The 12,393-nt window shown below is 58.2% G+C and overlaps 1 protein-coding gene across 1 annotated transcript in view; it reads right to left on the bottom strand.

Moving 5' to 3' along the window:
- Positions 1-8,769, bottom strand: part of NTSR1 (neurotensin receptor 1) — a 48,419-nt gene extending 39,650 nt beyond the window's left edge. The window contains exon 1 of the mRNA XM_002747747.6: positions 7,652-8,769. Coding sequence (XP_002747793.4) covers positions 7,652-8,365 — 714 coding nt within the window. The 5' untranslated portion in view covers positions 8,366-8,769. The remainder of the gene's footprint in view (positions 1-7,651) is intronic.
- Between the last annotated feature and the right edge of the window lie 3,624 nt (positions 8,770-12,393).

Raw genomic sequence — 12,393 nt, 5'->3', positions numbered from 1 at the left:
ACCAGGCTCTCCAACCTGTGCCAGGTCCACATGGCACTCCAGACCCAGGGATCTCTCCTTGGCCTCCTGGGGTGGGTGGTGGTACCCCACTGGTGATGCTTTTGGGAAGAGCAGTGGGCACCGAGGTGGGGTAGGTGCCTCGGCCTTCTCTGGGCCTCAGTGTCTTCATTGATGCTGCAGAGCCCAGGGTCCCTCTCCAGAGCTGTGCATTCCCCTTGGGATGCCACATGGATGGGACCAGCCCCTTGGCCACTGCACCTTCACTGGTGGTGACAAGATCAAATGCCAGGGCGTGGCTGGGGAACAGTGAGGGTCTCGGGGGCAGGCAGACTCCGCAGCTGTGACCTAAGTGCCAGGAACCAGGATCTCCATTCCCCTCTGTGCCTCCCTTGCAGAGCTGGCATTGCGTGGGCAGCAGCCTGGTCAGTGCGTGAGGGGGTGCAGAGTGGGGAACTCATGCTCCCCACGATTCCTCTGCTTCTTTTGGGCCTTAAAGCCCTTTGTGGCCGTCCGGGGGAGGAAGGCCTGGAGCACACACAGGCCTGCGGGAGGGAGGACCCGGCCGCCCGAAACAGCCTTGAGTGACAGCAGCTCGGCCACTCTCTGCTGCTGTTGTTTCTCACAGACTCAGGGAGGCAGGGCTAACATTCACTGAGATCCACCCTCAATCTACGGCTCCATGAGCTTTGAGCCTCAACCAAGATACAGAACATTTCCGTCACCCCAGAGTTCCCAGCGCCCCTGTGGCCACCCACCCCTCCTCCAACCCTCCCCCGGCCCAACGGCTCATCCGTTTCCAGAACTTCAAGTGCTTGGACCACCCAGCACCTTGGAGTCTGGGGTCTTTCACATAAAGCGCCTTCATGAACCGCGTCAAGGAGACCCGGGGAGGACAGATTCCACCAGTCTGAGTCGTCACCTCCCTGAGCCGGAACGCAGAAGAGAGGTTACCAGGTGCTGGGGGCCAGGGTTTAATGGGGACAGAGTTTCGGTTTGGGGAGAGAGAAGGTTCTGGAGGCAGATAGTGGCGACGTTTGCACAGCAATGTGAACGTGCTCCTCACCGCTGAACTGTGCCATCACCAATGGTAAGACGGCACATTTTATGTGATGTGTGTTTCACCACGAGTTAAAAATAAAGAAAAGCTTTTTCTTCTCTTAATATAAACTGCTAGAGAACCATGTGGGCATTTATTTCTGTGACAGAAAAACGAAGGCAGCCCCGGGCTTGTGCACAGGCTGGACGCCCTCTCGGGCCCTGCTCAGCCTAGGCCCTCTGTGCCCATCAGCAGATGTGACCAGATGGGAGCCCCGGTACCTCTGAGAACAGCCCTGGAGATCTGAGGGCTGCTGCCTGAGGCCTCACCTCGCCTGTGGGGTGGCAAGTACAGGTGGCCGCACCTGCTTGCTGCCCTCAGCACCTACAGAACTGCAGGCACAGCCCCGGGACCCCATTTGTCCCTGGAGTTGAATGTCCTCAGAATGCTGTCAGTCTGAGTACAGGACAGCACGGGAGAGCTGACCCTGGGTCCCAGTGCAGAATTGTGAACAGGTGAGCCTGAACTTCTCTGGAGCAAGTCACTCCCGAGGACTCCAAGCCCACTCAGAGCCGCTGTGGCCAGCTCTGAGCCCCTCACTCTCCCACCCTTGCCTGTCACACCCAAAAGCCTGAGTGTCATCCCATGGAGAGACCTCAGGGTCAGCCTAGGCCTCCCCAGCTGAGAGCCCCTCTAGGCCCTGTCTCTCTCCAGCCACGTGATGTGCACAGGTGGTCCGTCCTCGGCTTCATCTGGGAAAAGGGGTTACGGGGTACAGACGGGGACACATGTGGTCCGTCTGCACGTCCTCACCTGCCATCTCCCACCTGGCCCCAACGGGCAGGTCTGGTGTCTGGAACAAGCCCAAGGCCACCTCCCTGTCCCATCCTGGCCTCTTACTCCCGGAGGCCTCAGAGCCACAGTCTGAACATCTGATTTCAGACGCCAAATTCTTTATTCCAACATATAGCACCTTAACCTTTTGAAAACTTTTAATTACAACGTTTTTCAAACATATACCTAGAATGTCATCAACACCCACTTTCCTCACAGACTTCAGACCAATCTTGTCCCTCTGTGGCCATCCTAGGGCCCGTTCCCCCAGATCATGCTTCAGCAAATCTGAGACACTGCATCATTTCATCTGTAAACACTTCCGTATGTACCTCTAAGAGATCAGGACCGTTTTGAAAACCATACCCACAATAACTCTGGACAACAAGAATTTACTTCAACTCCCCAAACTCTTTAGCTGCTTTTTGGCATGAAGAATGACTGGCTTTGGTTCCAGGATTGTGTGACAGGTTGACTTGTCCAAGTCTTTGCTAAAAATCAAGGCTGCCTGGGAGGCCGAGATGGGTGGATCACCTGAGGTCAGGAGTTCAAGACCAGCCTGGCCAACATAAGAAAACTCTGTCTCTACTAAAAATACAAAAATTAGCCAGGCATGGCGGTGGGTGCCTGTAATCCCAGCTACTACAGAGGCTGAGGCAGGAGAATCTGTTGAACCTGGGAGGCGGAGGTTGCAGTGAGCTGAGATCACACCATCACATGCCAGCCTGGGTGACAGAGCAAGACTCCATCTCAAAAAAAATAAATAACTAAAAATTCAAGGCCACCATCTCCGGTTCCCTCACTGTTTGTAGGACAGAATGAACCGTTTGTCCGGAGGTTTAGCTGGCTGCATCCTAACGGTGCCTTTGTCCAGTTCCTCTGTCTCTGGTGTGTCCTGTGTGTGGCAGCAGCATCAGGGGCTCCATCAGATTCAATGACTTTGATCCAAGGATGTCATGGGGTGTGTGCACACCAGGACTCACCTCACGCCTAACTCTCTCCCCTTCATGACAGTAGTGGCTGTCAAGAATTGGTGGCTGCATCCATTAATGTATCAGCCTTGCACCCGATGGGTGGTATCCTAATAAATATCCCACTCCTTCTTCACGTATTGACTGGGATGTTTCTGTGCTGACACAGTGCCCGTCCTCTACTCTTGGGTTACTCTAAACTACCTTTTGAATAGAAAAGGCAGGAAAAATGCTCCCTTCTTTTTTTTTGAGACGGAGTTTCGCTCTTGTTACCCAGACTGGAGTGCAATGGCGCGATCTCAGCTCACTGCAACCTCCGCCTCCTGGGTTCAGGCAATTCTCCTGCCTCAGCCTCCTGAGTAGCTGGGATTACAGGCACGTGCCACCATGCCCAGCTAATTTTTTTTTTTGTATTTTTAGTAGAGACAGGGTTTCACCATGTTGACCATGATGGTCTCGATCTCTTGACCTCATGATCCACCCGCCTCAGCCTCCCAAAGTGCTGGGATTACAGGCGTGAGCCACCGCGCCCAGCCTCCCTTCTTTTCTTCTAAAGGGTCCTGGCCTTTTCAGACTAGAGGAAGTGCGTGGCTCTTGGCCCTGCACCAACAGCACTCGATGCCCTGGGCTGGAGATGAGGACACTGTGGCTGCCACAGCCAGAGCGGGAGCTGCCCGGGGCTGCATGGTGTAGGTCCTCCTTCCCGTCCCTAGGGGAGGTCAGAGTTGGGCAGGCTGTTCCCTGGTGTAAACGCCTCTGTCCCTAACGACCCCTTCAAGAACTCCTTCTTCTGCAACTTTCTTTTTTTTTAATTGAGACTGAGTTTTTCTCTTGTTGTCCAGGCTGGAGTGTGGTGGTGCGATCTTGGCTCACTGCAACCTCTGTGAGTTCAAGTGACTCTCCTGCCTCAGCCTCCCGAGTAGCTGGGATTACAGGCGTCCTTCACCACACCAAACCAATTTTTGTATTTTTAGTAAATATGAGGTTTCGCCATGTTTGCCAGGCTGGTCTCGAACTCCTGACCTCAGGTGATCTATCCGCCTCGGCCTCCCCAAGTGCTGGGATTACAGGCGTGAGCCACCTCGCCCGTCCTTTCCTGCAACTTTCTAACTTGAAAAAGTTCCTGCTGCAGAACAATTGTAGGAGGAAGACCCCTCAACTGCCCCGCGCAGATCTGCAGCCCAACGCCCGTAGCCCCGGGAGCAGTCTCCTCACTTGATTCATTACCTGCTTGCTCTCCTTTCACTTGGCCTTTTTTTCTGAACGATCTGAGAATCAGTTGCAGACTCCACACTCTGAACACCCCTGTATCTTTTCTAAGAACAAGGGTTCTGCCTTCAGAGGTTGCTGGGTGCAGCCTGGGGCACGGGACGGAGCCCTGAAACAATCCATGGCCAGAGTTCACTGGACTCCGTCTCCTTCCCTGCCTCAGTGCTGCTCCTTTCCCAGGGTTCTGCCTGTCCTGAACGGCCAGGGTGTTGGCCCAGTTGCCCTGCAATCTGTCTGCTCCTGGACGCCTCCGTAGCAGGGGCTGTGGGTCACCAGTTTCTCCTGCAGGAATGGAGGCCCCCTCCGTCCCCTGAGGGAGGGGGTGCCCTCTGACTCTAAGCCAGTGAGGAACACTCCTGTTTGTACTAAGTAAGTATGAAGGAGGCTTTCTGAGGAAACAAAGGAGCAGACAGGGAGGCCGAGCCCGCAGGAACAGGGCTCCCTTGGTGCAGAAAATGGCAGTGATGAAAGCATGATGAAAGGCATCCTTATGGCCACTCAGGAGGGTCTAATGGACTCGTGCCTTCGAGGCTGGGGGGGGGTTGCTTTTGTGTGTGGCCATGGTGGGCGGCGGGTCTCTAAAACCATTTCAAAGGCTGCAGCCATCTCATCGGATTTGAATCTGACACCGGAACTCACAGGACCCTGCCACTGTGGGTCCTGGGCACACACACGTTCAGTACACACTCCCTGGACAGATGAGTGTGGGACTCTGCTGGTCCACAACCTGTGCCATCAGCCCTAAGCCCTGTCACACAAAGCCCGTGCCATTAGGACCCTTCATAGCTGAGGTCAAAGCTGGAGGTTGGGCCCAGGCCATGGGGGACCATGGAGGAGCAAGGTCCATCTGCCTGTGTGGGGTCACGTGTGCAGGTGGGTTCGAGAAGGGGTCGGGCATCCTGGAGGTCCCCGAGTCCCCAGCACCTCCTCCCAGTCGCCCTGCTACACCGGGGCCAGGTCTGGGGCCTTTGGGGGGGTCCTGGGCACCAGGTCCTGCCTGCTGGCCTGAGAGCCCAGCTCCACTATCTACTCCTGTCCCTGGCTACACACTCGGAAAGTGTCCTGCCAACTTCAGGGAGGATCATCCTGTTGCTCCAGAATGTTCTCATGAAGCCGCCTCATTTCCAAACACAATTTCTGTTTGCAGGTGCCCAGGCCAAAACTCCTCGGAGACACCGGGGCAGGAAAGGACCCCTGTTTTGGAAAGAGGGCTGTTTGCTTGGCCACTGCCCCAGCACTTCCAAATTCGTCGCTGAGAGGGAGACACTTCCCTGAGGGTATCCAGGCCTCTTCAGCCAGATATCACCGTTTGAAAATAGCAGCTGTTCACGCAGATCTGCCAGCGGCCCAGAAGCCCACGCGGGGACATAAACCCCCTCATCCGGAAAAACCTCTTGTAAAATGGCGGATGGCAGGGCGGGGTGGAGAAGGCCAGGCCTCTCTGACGAGGAATGTTCTTTTTGAGCCACATAGCAGCTGGCATCAGGGGCCTGGTAAGCCCCTGGCCGTCAGCCTCAGATGGAGGAGCGCCCTTGTAATCAGCCACTCCCAGGCACGCGGCTGAGCCCGTTAAAGAAAAATGGAAACTATGTTCTCCAAGGGTGTGGAGGATGCCAGGAGCACTCAGCAATGCTCGGCCAGCACCGTGTCTGCAGGGCTGGGGTCTGTCCCAGGGTTGATGCGGCCTCTTAGAGTTGATGAGTGACTGTGGCTGGACGTAGCGTGACTTAGCCCAATCTGCCTCGCAGCCTCTGAGCAATAAGGCTGGGCAGGTGGCGCTTTGGGAGGTGAAGGGATGTCCTGTAGGTGCCCAGTCCCAAGTGACCGGCTGGCAGAGAGGCCGGGCGCAGGGGAGGACGCTTTCTGGGGGCGGAGCTGAGCTGTGCTTACACCCCTGTGCTTTGCGGCTGTTTTTGAGGATTGCAGGAGGCCTGTGAGCTCCTGGCCTTTTGCCAGGGGAGAGGGCAGAGTGGTTGTCTGAGCAGGGGCACCTGCTGGGTGAGCAGTGACAGCGCTGACCCCTCCACTGCCCACTGTCTGAAGGGCTGAGTGGCTGCTGCTCCTGGGGCCCTTCCATGCACACTGGGGAGAGGCTACCCCAAAGACAGGAGCTTGGTTGGGGAGAGCAGACGAAGGCTCAAGGGGAGCAAGAGGTCATTTCTCACTGTTCGCCTCGAGGGCCGTGCCTGTTGCTGCCTCTGGTGGGGGAGGGCCTCTCACTGCAGACTCTTGCTCCCACCAGTGCCTGTGGGAGAGGCCTCCCCAATGGGACACCTATAGCCACGAGTTCTACATGCAGCTGGGGGAACTAGGAACTTAGTTCCAACCCCCCAACCCCCAGCCCACCAGGGTGGTGGCCAGTGGGGTGTCAGTTAGGGCCCAGTGAGTAATAGGCAGGTGATGCCCTGCCTGGCACTGCTTCCTCCCCCCACTGGGCAAACTGGCATATGTGAGATGCCCAGGCAGCTACAGAAAGTCAGCTGGGAGGTTGCCGATGCTGGTGTCGGGGGAGCTGGGGGAAATGCCAGCCACCCAAGCTGGGCAGAGGTGGGCAACTCTGCCTGGATCCTTCATCCTGTGGCTTCCTAGCCCACCCAGAATGGAGGAAACTCCACACCTCCAAGGCTGCTCAAGTCCAAGATGTCATTCAAAGTGCCAACTGGCCCTGACTTCCTCCCTGGACATCAGCCTCCTGCTAAGGGCTTTGGTTTGACCAGCCCTCTCCTCCAGTGCTGGAACCCCCCATGCCATGCACCTCTCAGCCAAACTGATTCCCAAGGGGGCTTCCCACCTGCATTCCCACAGCGCTTTGCTCTGATCCTTGGAGGGCCGTTGGCCACTCGGCTCCAGTTTTATGCACCTTACCACATGCCACCGCTACATGGAGATCCTCATAACCTTCCCAGCAGAAATACCATCCCCACCATCCAGCACTAATGGCACCTGTGAGCGCTTCTACATGTCAGGGGCCATGCAAACACTTCCCACACGTTGTCTCTTGAATGCTCAACCTTCTGAAGTCAATGCCATGACTACCCCATCATGCAGACTGGAAAGCTGAGGCTAAACTAGGAACTGGCCCAAGGTGGCATCAGGTTCCGCTGACTCCCATGTTTGGGCCAGGGGAGGCAGCTGGGAGGCACTGGCAGAGCCAGTCTGGGGCCACTCTACAGAGGAGAGGAACATCACCTGTTGGGGGCACAAAGCCTTTTGAGAAGCTGATGAAAGGGGCCTCTTCCTTCCATGACACTGGTGCCAGCACACATGAGTTTCCATTAGATCTTAAGGAATTCAGAGACATCCGAGGCCGGCCATGGACTCCAGGGACAGGCACGGGCTCCATCCCCTCAACAGGAGGGGAGAAGACAGGAGCTGAGCCTAGCAACTCTGGAGCTGCCCCAAGTTGCCCCAACCACCTTCCCAGCCTCGCAGAAGGAGACTGTCTCTGTGACCTCTCCCATGCCCTGCACCCAGAAGGCACGCCACTGGCACTGCGTTTGGGGAAAAGGGAGGGCTCTGGCGGGTGGTTACCCATGCTCACCTGGATGACAGTCTTGACCGTGGCCGTGTGGATGGTGGGCGTGCACACCAGGCCCCCAGGGTGCTGGCCATCGGCGCTGCGGTTCTGCTGGCCCATGGTGAACAGCATGGGCACCGCCAGCAGGCCCGAGGCCAGCCAGATGGCGCTGATGAACTTCTTGGTGCGGCTTCGGGACATCAGGGTCTTGGCCTTGAAGGGGTGGCAGATGGCCAGGTAGCGCTCCACGCTCAGGCTGGCCACGTTGAGGGCGGTGGCGTAGGTGCAGGCGTCGCGCACGAAGTAGTAGCCGCGGCAGCCAGCGTCACCGAAGGCCCAGGGGTGGTGCACCCAGATGAAGTTGTACAGCTCCACGGGCATCGCCAGCAGCAGCGTGAGCAGGTCCGACAGCGCCAGGCTGCCCAGGTGGTAGTGCACGGTGCTCTGCAGGCTCTGCAGCGACTTCTTCCGCGCCAGTGTGAATGCCGTCACTGCGTTGCCCACCGTGCCCACCGCGAAGAGCGCCAGGTACACGGCGGTTACCAGCGCCTTGGAGTAGATGTCGGTGTTCACGTCCAGATGGCTGCTGGGCGCCTCCAGGACACGCTCCGACGCGTTGCCCGAGCCGTTGCCGAAGCCCGGGGCCCGGAGTGCCGCCTCCAGTCCCGCCTGCGCCCGCTGGAAGGGGTCGGCGGCCGGTGCGCCCGGGACCCCTGGCGTGGAGCTGTTGAGGTGCATCGGGAGGCGGGGTCCGAGGCTCTGTCCCGCGCCTCCGGGGCTGGAAGTCCGGGCGGGAGTGGGCGCGCCTCCGGCGGGGACCCAGGAGAGGGAGCCCAGGGGAGGGCTCGTGGCGAAGACAGCGGGCGCGCCGTCCAGCCGGGAAGCGCAGACCCAGACGCGCAGCCTCGGGCTCCGCGTTCCTCCGGACTCCCGGCTCCAGACCTTGAGGTTCCTCAGGCTGTCTCCAGGCTCGGTGCTGGTCGCCGGCTCCGCGCTGTCTCGGATCTCCAAACCCCGCGGATCCCCAGGCCCCCGGGAGGCAGCGTCCGGGCCGATTTGGGCTGCACAGGGCGGGCTGCTGGCGCCGGGAGGAGCGCACGCAAGGCTGCCCCGGCGCGCTCCCTCCGCCGCTCCCAATCTCCTCCCTCGCGCTCTCCGCGCCCCCGGACCCCGCACACCTCCCGCCGCGTCCCCGCCCTCCCGGCTGTGCACGTCTCCATGGAGCCCGAGGCCGCGCGCCGCGCCCAACAATGGGGGGCGGAGGAGGAGGGAGGCAGCCTCCGCAGCCATCCCCATCCCGCCCGGGTGCATCCTGGAGAGTCACCCCCCCCCCACTGGCACTCCCCTGGGACAGTGCGAGCTGGGTGAGCGCTCCAGGGAATCAGAATTCCGGGCGGGTGCGGCCGGTACCGTGCACCTGACCCTTCTCGCCACCCTCCTCCCTGTTCTCCGCAATTTCTCGCTCCCCACAGGAAGGGAACTGTGCACCTCCCCCTACCCGGGCTCGCTCAGTGCCAGTGAGGGTGTATCGGAGGGCAGGGAAAGAGGAAGCTCCCGCTGATAGGGCTGGGCGGCTGCACAGCTGACTGGGCCACCCCCCACTTCTGGGTGTCCACAGGGTGCCAGAAGCTGGGTGCCAGGAGGACTCTAGGACCACTGGAGATTACATTTCTTGCAATTCCTTTTAAAATCTGGCGTCATGGGCACGCATGGTCTGTGAATGCATTATCTCTGGGACCTGCCCAGTGGGAATGGTGGGGGCTCCGGGCATAGGTATCACCTGGGGCAGCATGGCCTGAGGCAGTACTGAGGACACCTGCAGGGGCTGAGCAGCTGGGTCCTGCAGAGGGCAGGAGCCACGTCTGGTTTCATCAAAGTCTGGGGAGGGGTGAATGGGGGAAGGCAGAACGCAGGCACCCAGAACAGCACCCTCCCCACTCAGGGCCCACACCTGGCACCCTGGGCTGGTCTCATGACGCTATGGGGTGTGAGTGGGCACCCTCTGGGCCCCTTATTACTGCCTGGATTTGTCATCAAAGTCATCCTGAGAGCCCGAGCCCCAGCAGGATTTGGGAGGGGCAGTCCCAGCACCGGACACCCTTCCTACCACTGAGTGTCCTCACAGGGTGGCCTCTGTCCCCAGTTGGGAGCCAGGTGACGGTGAGATTCTTGTCCTTTACCTGCTTCCCATCACCTGGCAGCACTGGCATAGGTGGTCAGGCACAAGCTTGCCCCCCACGTCTGGGTTGCCCAGGGGCCCCCAGGGCACCAACTGTCACTTCTCTAGGCCCTCCCCGCCCCCTCCCCTGCTCCCTCCTCCCAGAACCCCGGGGAGAGGTTGGATAGAGCTGCTGCTCCCTGTGTGCAGGGGCTGGAGGGGCTTCTTGGGTGCAGCCCAGGAACCAGCCTGGCCTTCGTGGACTTCGCTGGCTGCAACTGCTATGCTGGGAGCAGGAGACCTGGCCAGGCTGGTGTGGCGGATGCAGGATGTTGAGGGAAGCAGGAGGCTGAGAAACCCCCTCCCAGACCCGCGCAGCTGGGAGAATTCGAGGCTCCTGAACTGATGGCTGGCAGCGGGACTCTGTTCTTACCCCGATTTGGGCTGGTCTGTTCAACCAAAGCTGATACTCTTCTCAGGGAGCTGCAGCTCACAAAAATCTGAGGTTAGAAATCCTGGCATCAAAGGAAACGCCACTGGTCCCTTTGCTGGAAGCCAGGACAGTAGGCTCAGAAGCCAGCAGATGGGGTTTGAACGCTAGCCCTGCTACTTCAGATTTGGATGAGTGTCCTTAGCGGCTCTGTGCCTGAACTGAGTTGTCTGTAAAATGGGAATAGCAGCTGAATGAAGGGCAGGGCTGTTCCTGATGGGTCTCCATGGGGAATGAACGAGGTTGAATGGGTTGTCAGGTGTGAGGTGAGGTGATCCATCACTGTAGGCTAGCATAGGCTGGATTTGTCCTCTGGAAGGCAATTCACCGGTTGCGTACAGAGGGGACCTTAGTGTCCACGCCACACTAGGGAGTCCAGGGGCTGGACCGTGTCAGGTCCAGGCACTCACCACTGTCTTCATAACCCTGGGGACTGACCATGGGTTGGGCCATCAGGTGCCTCTGTTGAGACCCCCACAAAGAGGAAGGCCACAGTAATGGGCACTGGGGTCTGTCGCTCTGCCAGCCAGAGCAGGATGCAGCAGAATCGTGCCCTCCCTCTGCCAAAGCTCATTGTTTGGTTTTCAATCCCCTGACCTTTTGACTAAGCCGCCCTTATTTTCAAAGATTTATCTTTGAGTTAGCCTGGGAGCTTAAAAAATCATAAAAGGCAACTTAGTGCAAATATTGTGATGGAGCATTTGCTTAAAAGCACATAGGAAAATGTCACTTGAAAGGCCTTGCTCTAAACAAGGTGTATAGTGGGCCCCTGGTGAGGGTCCCCGGCGGCCACACTGCGCGCTCGGCCATTCTGAGCTCTCCTGTGCACGCGCGAGCCGAATGGCTCAGCAGCTGGAAGCTTTTAACCTCACGTTGTTTGCCTCTTTCTCTCCCGATTTCTGCAGACAGGAGCCCTTCCTAAACAGCTGAGACTCTTTAAAGAAAGTGCTGGTGAGGCACCTGGTGTAGGGCTGATGGCCCCATAGGGTCGTGGGGTGAGCCTTATGCTGTGCTGAGGCAAAGGGCTAGGCTGGGCCCTGTTGTGCCCATTGGTGATGCAGTCACGCCTTTGGCCAGGCTGATGCCTTCACTGACAGGTGAAGCTGGGCATGGCCTTGTGGGGGGCAGGGCTGCAGGGGCAAGTGTCTCCTGCAAGTTGGAGAGCCTTGGGGATATGCTCCCCCGATCCCAACACTCCCAATGCTGCCTGCTGGAGGGGAGCCAGCTGGTCCCGTGAGCAGCGAGGGCCAAGACCTGCTGACACCACGGTTTAGATTCTAGGGTGCAGTGGGAGTGCTGACGAGGGGCAGCCAGCATGCAGGGGACAATTCTGGCTTTCTGTGATTCTCCGAGTGGTATGAGCAAGGCCATGTCCTCATTACCAAGCAAGTAATGACATTGTGCCTGGGGTGACAATCACGTCCAAAGATTCACCACATGAACAGTCCCTGGGAGCTGCTCCTAAGCGGGGGGGGGGGGGGGGGGGGGGAGGGGGGGGGTGTCTCTGCTTGTTTTGTTAACCAGCTTACCCTGAGTCCCTCCAACGCTGCCTGGTAGGTAGTTGGCGCTCAGTGGGTTGCTGTTGCACTCGTGGAGAAGATGTGAGGGTGAACTGAGCGAGGCCACACCAGCAGGCTTCCCTTCTCTCAGGCCCCCAACCACTGTTGCTAGCAGGAAGCCTTCTTGCTATATTGAAAAAAATTAAGTGAGTTTACAGTAGCACCTCTCTCAGTATCTATTGCTGTGTAACAAAATGCCCCACTGTTTTCAGCAGTGGCTGAAAACCACAAGCATTTATTATTTCTTTTTCTTTTTTTTTTGAGATGGAGTTTCGCTCTTGTTACCCAGGCTGGAGTGCAATGGTGCGATCTCGGCTCACCGCAACCTCCGCCTCCTGGGTTCAGGCAATTCTGCCTCAGCCTTCTCAGTAGCTGGGATTACAGGCACGCACCACCATGCCCAGCTAATTTTTTGTATTTTTAGTAGAGACGGGGTTTCACCATGTTGACCAGGATGGTCTCGATCTCTTGACCTCGTGATCCACCCGCCTTGGCCTCCCAAAGTGCTGGGATTACAGACTTGAGCCACTGCGCCCAGCCCTATTATTTCATCAGTAGC

The sequence above is a fragment of the Callithrix jacchus genome, chromosome 5 (assembly GCF_049354715.1).
Source record: "Callithrix jacchus isolate 240 chromosome 5, calJac240_pri, whole genome shotgun sequence".
NCBI classification, from domain to species: Eukaryota; Metazoa; Chordata; class Mammalia; order Primates; family Cebidae; genus Callithrix; species Callithrix jacchus.
This window is presented reverse-complemented; position numbering and strand designations above follow the sequence as displayed.